Source organism: Ochlerotatus camptorhynchus, unplaced genomic scaffold, assembly GCF_037179485.1.
Source record: "Ochlerotatus camptorhynchus isolate MF236.1 unplaced genomic scaffold, CSIRO-AGI_Acam_v1.1 ptg000642l, whole genome shotgun sequence".
Classification (NCBI taxonomy): Eukaryota; Metazoa; Arthropoda; class Insecta; order Diptera; family Culicidae; genus Ochlerotatus; species Ochlerotatus camptorhynchus.
The window spans coordinates 15,419-24,526 of NW_027041121.1; the positions used below are offsets into that span (position 1 = coordinate 15,419).

General features: G+C 38.4%; 2 protein-coding genes across 2 annotated transcripts; one reads left to right on the top strand and one right to left on the bottom strand.

Annotated features, from left to right (window-relative positions):
• The first annotated feature begins 3,774 nt into the window (after positions 1–3,774).
• On the top strand, positions 3,775–5,392 carry LOC135714413 (zinc finger protein 236-like). Its single transcript, XM_065237761.1, has 2 exons — positions 3,775–4,498; positions 4,556–5,392. The coding sequence occupies exons 1-2, from the start codon at positions 3,866–3,868 to the stop codon at positions 5,135–5,137; spliced, it is 1,215 nt and encodes a 404-aa protein (XP_065093833.1). The 5' UTR covers positions 3,775–3,865; the 3' UTR covers positions 5,138–5,392.
• A 366-nt stretch (positions 5,393–5,758) lies between these two features.
• LOC135714409 (sex-determining region Y protein-like) lies at positions 5,759–6,593 on the bottom strand. Its single transcript, XM_065237756.1, has 2 exons — positions 6,088–6,593; positions 5,759–6,025 (listed from the first exon to the last, which is right to left on the bottom strand). The coding sequence occupies exons 1-2, from the start codon at positions 6,514–6,516 to the stop codon at positions 5,855–5,857; spliced, it is 600 nt and encodes a 199-aa protein (XP_065093828.1). The 5' UTR covers positions 6,517–6,593; the 3' UTR covers positions 5,759–5,854.
• Between the last annotated feature and the right edge of the window lie 2,515 nt (positions 6,594–9,108).

Consider the following 9,108-nt stretch of genomic DNA (forward strand, 5'->3'; position numbering starts at 1 on the left):
TGAAATCAAAAGCTCTTCTACTGAATCGATTGGTAAAGTCATTGGATCAACTTACACTGCTAGCCGATTTTCTGGAAGGATCTGGTAATCCACCGAACGTCCCAAGTATCCCTGCAGAATTTCAGCACGCTAGGTTGGCATTGCAGGAAATGTCATATCTCTCCTCCAATCTTTTGGAGAACCTGACGGGGAGTGGTTTGTACCAACATTACCTTTCGCTGCTTCCGGATCCACCGACCTTCACCGACTCGCAGATAAACTGGAAAGCGGTCTTTAAAAACATTCACTCCAGCCTGCTTCCAGCTGAGCAACGGTCAGCGTGGTATCTCATGATACATGAGAGGATTCCCCACAACCAGCTTCTTCATCGCCAAAATTCAACAATCGACCCATTATGGCCCCAATTATGTAAGTCGAGTCGAGCGTCACTCGACTCGACAGACACTCGACAGGACTATTTTGGTATTATGCAGCAGTCGACTCGACGCGACGCTGTCGAGTCGACGCGATGCTGTCGAGTAGCTCGACTGAATCAGTCACTCGTCAGGTAGTGACTCATCTCTCACTCACATTCTGTCGAGTTGAGTTTGTTGTTATTTTCCCGCGTTAGCTTGCTTGGTGTGAGACATTGTAGTGTTTTTTCTACAAATTTTCTTAACGAGGTAAGAGTTTTAATTAAAACCCATTAAAACTACCAATTACATTACTCGCCAGAAATCTAAGCGATGCACATATTTTCAAGACTGGTGAAATAGCCGTATTCCTATACGTCAACTTGAAACTGTTTTTGGTTAAATCTACCAGATACAAAATCGCCTCCTTATTCAACCTGTAAAATTTCACGCAACTGAAAGGAAAAAAAGGTTGTTCAATTGAAATGTAGCATTTCCACACCAAAACGAAAAAAAATCTGATTTACAGTAAAATATTGCGCAGATGTTTTAAAAACAACCATATTCATTTATTGAGCTAAATAAATTTTTATTTAAACCAAGAAAAATAGCATTTTGGGTCAAAAAATTAACTCTGTTCCTTTTAAACACCAGATATTGTTGTTTCTCAAAAAAACATTTTTGCTTTATAAGCCGGGAGATAATACAACTTTTTTGTTGAAACTATACTGAATATTGCTATGTTCAAAAATATTTTCTCTGCGTGTTATTAAGGATTGTTACTGCAGATTCCCGCCTGACCTAGTTCAGGGCAATTGAAGGTATGGGCTATACCTTCACATTCCCTGAACTAGGCCAAGCGAGAAATTACGGTAACAATCCTTAATAACTACCTATTCTCACTTGCCCAGGTGTACCTTAACCTTCTTTGAAAGAAGGGTAAAAAGATCTCAATGAAAAATGCAGCATTGGGTGGTAAAGAACATATGCGCAAACATTCATGCAAATCGGAAATCATCATATCCAACCGATTTGCGATTTGGGCTAGAAATGCTCAATTATCAAATCTGCTACACTAGTATTTACTTACTTATTGTCTGATAACGACATTGGATTTGAAGTATCGCGAATGTTTCTACGCATTATAGAAATATTAACCAGCCCGCATAAGCGCGAACCATAAATTGACCTTACCTAAAATGGTTAAAATTGTTTATAATCCCTGCTAAACTTCAACTGAAATGGTTATGGAACTTTACATGAACGTTTAATGATAAAGTTTTAACCTTAAGTATTATAGTTTTTTGGAAGTGGACCTTACAAATAATGGGTTGTTAAGAACCATTACCATTCAAAATTCTTGTTTTCTCCATACATTTTCGGAAAGAAAACTATACTAAAACCTTTTAACTTATGGTTTGAGAACTTTAATGGTAATGGTTATGGTAACCAGTAAGGTCCATGAATGGTTTTGTAACATCGATCAACTTTATGTGGAATATATCGCGAATTGGTTGCCTGTAAATTACTGATTACCAATTCACGATATATTTCACGTAAAGTTGAGCGATAATACAAAACCATTAATGGACCTTACTGACTACCATAACCATAACCATTAATGTTCTCAAACCATAAGTAAAAACGTTCTAATATAGTTCTCTTTCCGAAAATGTATGTAGAAAACAATTTGGAATGGTAATGGTTCTTAACAACCCATTATTTGTAAGGTCCGCTTCCAAAAAACCATAATACATAAGGTTAAAACTTTATCACACAAACGTTCATGTAAAGTTCTATAACCATTTCAGTTGAAGTTTAGCAGGGATTATAAACAATTTATAACCATTATCGGTAAGGTCATGTGATGGTTCGCGTTTATGCGGGAGCTCCTCTTGGTAATCCTCGTCTTCGTAGAAAAAATCAACACTTGTCCACATCGTTCTCTGGTAGTCAAAGCAGATTGCGACTAACTGGAAGACTACTGAAACTTATTTTAATCGTGGTTTCAATACAGGATTAAGAATCACGACTAGGACCAAAGATCCGACAACTTACGATAACAGTTGAAGCTAAATGCCATTAAAATACTTGAAATCCACCATGAAACCTCAACTTCGTTAATAACAAAAATTACACGAACTTCAATATTGTACAAAAAAATCTTCAACGGAACAACAAAAACAAACTTGAATATTATTAATCATTAAAAATATTGATCGTTATCTGTCAAAAATGACATGACGCTAGCGTTTTATGGCCAATTCAATCTGATTCAGTCGACTTCCATAATGCCTATTTTTGCTACACTCGACAGCCACTCGACGGCGTCGAGTGTCGAGTTACTCGACGAGAGTGTCGAGCTACTCGACGAGAGTGTCGAGTTACTCGACACTCGACGCTCGACACGACTTACATAATTGGGGCCTATGTGCCTTATGTCCAGGAGAAATTGACACTATCGTTCATCGCATTTTCAAGTGCACACGGAGTCGTAATGTCTGGTTCTATCAGAAGTCTTTATTAGCTCATCTAGACCCTAGGCTTCGTCGCATGGAACCAGAAAAGTTTATGTATCCAGTCTTCTCAACATTTACAAGAGCAACAAAACAATCCTTGATTAAACAAAGTGTTCCTTTATTTAGTTAATACAAATTTTGCAGATGTAAGCGTCGAAAACTTTAGAATTTTTATAGAATGTATGTAACTTTATTAATATAACTGACAATAAAACATGAAGATATTATAAAAAAAAGCTAATCGATTCACCCCTCGAAACATAGGAAAATCCACTAACCCCTCATTTTATCTGTCAAACTTTCATAGCGAATCAAAACAAACATTGTGTAGTACTAGAATTTCGACTAGAATGGGGTACGTTAATCGTTTGCTTGGGACCAATAGGCTAGTCAAGTAGTTAGCCAATTTAAAATCGTTAGTTTCGTATTGATTGTTGATATAACGTTGTACGATGTACATCGATTTTGCGAACAAAATTACATCCATTGATGTAAAATTGTATCTGCTTTTTGCTATTACATCATTATTTCATGCATCAGCTTGAATTACATTGATCGATACGAGGATCGATATTACATTTTTTTTTTGCTGTGTAGGTAATATTTCGGTGTGAGAAAAAGATATAGCAATACAAAGTTACCCACCATTTTGGAAAAGATTGAAATAGTGTGTAGATTCCCTCGACTAATATGCCGACACCAATCCGACAAGACGAGCGATATGAATCGTATGAATCAGCCCGTCAATCTCCTTCCACCCATCGCATGTCATTGATGGAAGTGCACCAATCAACGCTTGCATTACGCTGTCATTTCTTCCAGAAAGTGTTTTGTTTTCTTCTCATGTGAATTAAGGAAATTAGAAGTTTTCCAATCAAATCAAAAAATTACCTCGTTTTCCGTTGATGATTTTGACTGAAAGTATGGTTTTTCAGTAAAACTCGAACCAGTGCCATGGATGGTATGATTGTTTTGGATGACGAACTGCACCTTCTCGCTCAAATACCGCAACAACACCAACAACAGCTGATGATGAACTACCAGGAACCGCCGTCGTCGTCTTCGTCGAGAAGTGTGTCCAATAATGGCCAACCGATGCAGTATGCTCGCCGTGGAAGAGGAACCAAACGTACCCGCAATGGGACAAGGGTATTACCTGCTGCGGATATGATACCGCAGATCGTTGAAGCCCCTGAGCCATCAGCTGCCCTAGAGGATGATCCGGCTGAGTACGGATCGTCAGTTATTGTTGACGGACAGGACATTTACTACATTCAAGAAGTTCAGGATGACAGCGATCAAGCTGTGCTAGTGCCAGATGACGAACCGGAGTTTCAATATTTGCAGCCAAATACGATAGTTTCAGGATATGTTGGGTCCGATTCGGACGAAGCACCAGAACTGACCGATGTTGAGCAACAACTAGCAGAAACGGAAGAATATTTTAGGGTGGAGCCAATGGAGCTGTCCGATATTTGGAATGATTTAATTACCGCCAATCAGGAGATTCTGATTTTGCTGGAACTATCAGATCTGAAGCATCACATCGTCGACGCTAGAAGGATCGAGGTGCAAATCCGGGACATGGTGAGTAGGCTTTTAAGTTGTGTAATTTGGAATAGGTATTATTGGATTTTTCTGCAGGCTTGTGAGTATTGCGGTCGAAACTTTCCGGATATACATGCGTGGAATCGACACGTCAAGAAGATACACTTCCAGACTGAGTTGTTTGACTGCGACAGTTGCGATGGACAGTTCAAGCACTTTGCTCGATTCAAAGATCACTTAAACGGACACACTGGACAGCGGGTTTACCAGTGCGATGAATGCAACCATCAGTATGCCTTCCGGATGGGATTCCTGGTGCATAAAATCCTCGATCACATGAAACTGAATGGCATCTACGTTTGTCCCAAGTGTGACCTGGACTGCCGTGATGCACAGAACTATAAACTGCACATTGCGAGTCACATCGAATTCGGTCCTAGTCCTCAGCGCTCACCGGGTGTGACTGCTCGCCCAGTTACCACTACGGCAGCAGCAAGGCCCAGCAGTTATGCGGTTCGCAAGAGTAATCCGGTTGAGGCCATGGCCGTCAAGCCACCGTTCTATGTGAAGGAAAACGAACGGAACAAATTTCTCAACGTTTACGAGAGTTTCTCCAAAAATCGTAAAGTGGAGCACAGCCTTCCGATAACGAACATCAAAAGAAAAAAACACCAATAATCAATTCGGGTAAGCTTAAGGTTCATTTTGCGGATTTCCCCTCACAATCACTTGTTCAAAAAACTAACTATTCATTTGCATCGCTACAAGTTCTCTTTTTTGCGAGGATCATTTAGGTTTTATTTCGTGAAGTATATCAATTAAGCAGTACGAATTTGAAATATTTTAAATGTTCAATTCCACAGTAACTGTTGAGATCAATTGATTTCATTACTAAGTTCAGTTGACTCAACATTGGAGTGTATGTAAATAATAATAATTTATCATTAACTACAAGTATTTGTTGTTCATTCGTTGATGACCAAAACTGTTATATAAACCATTTTAATTTAGCTTTTCACTTAAGTTAGGCATATAAATTTCATTGCTCAATACACTGGGAACGTCAAAACAATTCAGTGCCAAAATTTCAAAGGAGCGTTAAACTGGGGAAAATCAAATTGTGGTGCACTTTCAAGTTATGTTGTAAACGGTTGAACTACAAATCGTCAACACAAAATTAATTAGGAATTTTCCGGGATGAGATTTGAACTCGTGACTCAGCGTAAGAGGCATGGCAACTGAACCACTACATCAGGTCTTAAAATCTGGTTTATTTCAAGAAAACACAAAGTTCCGGCTTATTCCAGTCCAGCATACATATATTCATATTACTCAATTAAAATTCAAATCATGCATCAGGTACCCTCATACATGCAAATCATCTCCTCTGTCCATTTAATCTTCCCCCATGTCGCTACCGCTTCCGCGTCCGCCACCAGCATCGCTGGAATCACCTTCCACGGTTTTCTCTCGTTCGTTTTGCTGCACCAGCTGTAACCAAGGATCCTCCAACATCGAAGGGTGGAAGTAGTCGTTTATGTTGTAATTTCCGCTGGTGTTCTTATTCTGAAATGATTTTGCGTATTTAGAAAAAATAAACTGTCGTAAAGTCGTACTTTCCAATTCACCTGACTGTGCCCGAATCCGAAACGATTCCTTCGCTGATGCTGCTGATTATGATGGGGTCGATTGTGGTGTCGTTGATTGTAGTTTTGTCCCGTCCAATCTCGGTTGTGGAACTTTCTCCTCTCCGCTGGTCGCTCCTCGCAATCAGCTGCGGGAGAATTCCCCCCACCACTGTTATCCTGTTGCTGCTGATGTTGCTGGTGGTATTGGTTTCTATTGCGATTGTGAAATCCTCCTCGTTGGCGTGGAAGCATGTACTTGGGCTGGGCGGAGTAATAGTTACGGTTTTGTGAGCTTGGCCCGCTGTTCCGATGCTGTGGTGTACTGAATCCGAGTGGCAGAAAGTTGTCGCTGCTTTGGTACAGTGGAGCGCCGTCGTTGTTTTCCGGTGAATCAAACGCATAACGGCGATCGCCGGGTGATGAGGACATGTTTGTGGTTTCTCAGGACACTGTAAACCGTTGCACTTAAACCAGATTTACTCCAATCCGAAGGTATGAATCCGTATTTCCGTATACTGTCGTCGTGAGAGGCTTGTTTATACCAGAGTGACAGGTTGACACAAAAACAAACAAAACAAAATGTTTGTGGAACATGTTAAGAAAAATTGACAAATGAATATGTTCCACTAACTGAAACAAAAAGTACTTCCCTTTTAATGCCAGCCATACACGGTAATCGCGAAAAACTCAAGCTGAAGGCCCAAGCGCAATGCCGGCGGAAGCGGAACGGCAACGGCAGCGGAAAAGCCCGACCTGAGTAGCTACTTCTAGATAGAGCTGGAATAAGGGCGAATGTCGCAAGTGTAAACAAACTGAGGTTAATACATCACGTTATACTACTATTAAAATGCTACAAAACGATACTAAAAATGTTTGGTCAAATAATGTACGTTCTTAAAAAAACGCAAAAAACATAAGGGCGAAACCAACTTTTTTTTTATTACAAATTGAGTTGGCCCTTACGGCCGCTTGCTCCCATATACATAGATGGGTGAAACAGACATATTTCCTCCATATAAGGCGAAAGATATATTTTGAATCTTTTCACTACTCGTTGCAATTACCGGTTGGTAATCAAAATAAAACATGGTTAATCTGATCAAAATAAGCAAAAACACCCCAACACATGAATTTATCTAGAATCCAACAAACTGCAATAGGTCGATAGTAACAAACCATCAGGAAAAAGAACGTAAACATTGAGGCGAAACAGACAATGTCAAGAACTAGTAGGCGAAACATAGGGGCGAAATAGCTTCTGTGAACGCAGCCGGGCGAATAACCTCAGGGCGATACAAGATACTATAAATCAAAAGGGCGCATGCAACATTTTCATTTTTTTCGAGCTGTAAATAAAAATAATAATATTTTTATTTATCTCACCATAATGCTAACCAATAATGTAATAATTATGAACAGTTCATTTCTACACACAAAGAACAAAAATTGTTACTATAACAATAATGCATGATCAAATTAAAAGTTTCCCAAATTTCGTAGTTTTAACTATGGACATTTTCAAAATAAAACATATTTTTTTGGTTTAAAAGTGTTTCTTTCACTTTCGGCTTGTAATTTTAAAAGTGTATTTTTTAGAATAAAAGTCGAAAAACTGTCAAAAACCTCTTCATTGCAAAGTTTTTGACAGTACTGGACCACCGTTTCCCGCCAAATTGGACATGTGAAAAAAAAACGAAACCAGCAGCTAACATGAGCAGCAGCAGTTTCTTCAAGTTTCCCACATTTTCATCCGCCAGCGCGCTTGTTTCTCTTCTGACGCTATCGAGTGGAAGGATCGGAAGGATATTCCAGTTACGGGATTTGGAGCGAGATTTGGAGGTAGGTTGATGAAATTTTCGAATACTTTCGATCTTGTTTCCGATTTTACTAATTTATGTCTTTTGAGCAGTCTTGCCGGAAAGGAAGGCTACTCCCACCATCACCATCACCAACTGTATCATTTGCGTAAAATGCTTCCCATGATTGCACAATGCAGTGCCCTTTCAGTCATCATCAAAAATATAAATAAGCGAAAATACATAAAATAAAATATTTCTATTGTTATTTTTTTTCAAAGCATATAGCAGTCGAATTAAAAATAATTCATATTTGAGATGAAAACATACATCGTTGCGATAAAAATGCCCATCTTTTAAATTAAATCCTTCCGTGAGTCTATTTAAAAAACATGGGTTTTTTATATTGGCAGTTCTACAATTCGATTTGAAAGTTTCTACTTTTAAAAGTAAAAAACGAGTTACTTTTGAATTGACAGTTGGCTGACTTTTGTTTTGAATGCTAAAGACTTTCTACCAAAAAAAACCAACGCAAACTTTTAATTCTTTTTTTAATTTTTTTTTCAATTTAATTAACGATAATTTTTTGTGTGTAGGAATGGGTTTATAGCTAGGTATATTGGCAAATCAAAGTTGGCACTCGTGGAGAATAGATGAACTATGAAAGTGATGATGGTTTCAAAATTTTACACGGTGAGGTATACGAGTTCAATCTTAAAATGCCGTTATTTTGCAAATTGAGCATTTTATTTAAATTTGGTTGATGCTACGTTAGTAGAAAACTTAAGGACTACTCAGTAGATATATAATATAGAAAAATTAATTTCTTTTCAGATTTTTAGGTGTATGCATAGATTTCAGCTTTTCTACAACTGTAGCAACAACTAGATTTAAATTCAACGTTCCATTTTCAAAATAAAAGCATTTTAAGATTGCACTCGTATACCTCTCCGTGGAAAATTTTGAAACAATCATCACTCTCATAGTTCTTCTATTCTCCACGAGTGCCAACTTTGATTTGCCAATAGTTAAAATTATATTTATTTAATAATTTTTGTTCAAAACTTCAGATTCATTTTTCTCACTTCAAGCCCATTGCGACATTGGCCCTAATTCCAGCTCTATCTAGACTGACGGATTGAAAACTAGTTAGATCCAAATCGACTTCGGTTAGGCATCTTGATGTCATTAGGGACAACTGTCAAACTTTCCGTTTCCGTTCCGC

What these genes read in the sequence shown, in the direction of transcription:
- LOC135714413 (XM_065237761.1), top strand. Translation starts at nt 3,866, where the DNA reads ATGGATGGTATGATTGTTTTGGATGACGAACTGCACCTTCTCGCTCAA. An exon ending in AGGTGCAAATCCGGGACATG is followed by an intron (nt 4,499 to 4,555) that starts GTGAGTAGGCTT and finishes ATTTTTCTGCAG; the next exon opens with GCTTGTGAGTATTGCGGTCG.
- LOC135714409 (XM_065237756.1), bottom strand. Translation starts at nt 6,516, where the DNA reads ATGTCCTCATCACCCGGCGATCGCCGTTATGCGTTTGATTCACCGGAA. An exon ending in TCGGATTCGGGCACAGTCAG is followed by an intron (nt 6,026 to 6,087) that starts GTGAATTGGAAA and finishes AAATCATTTCAG; the next exon opens with AATAAGAACACCAGCGGAAA.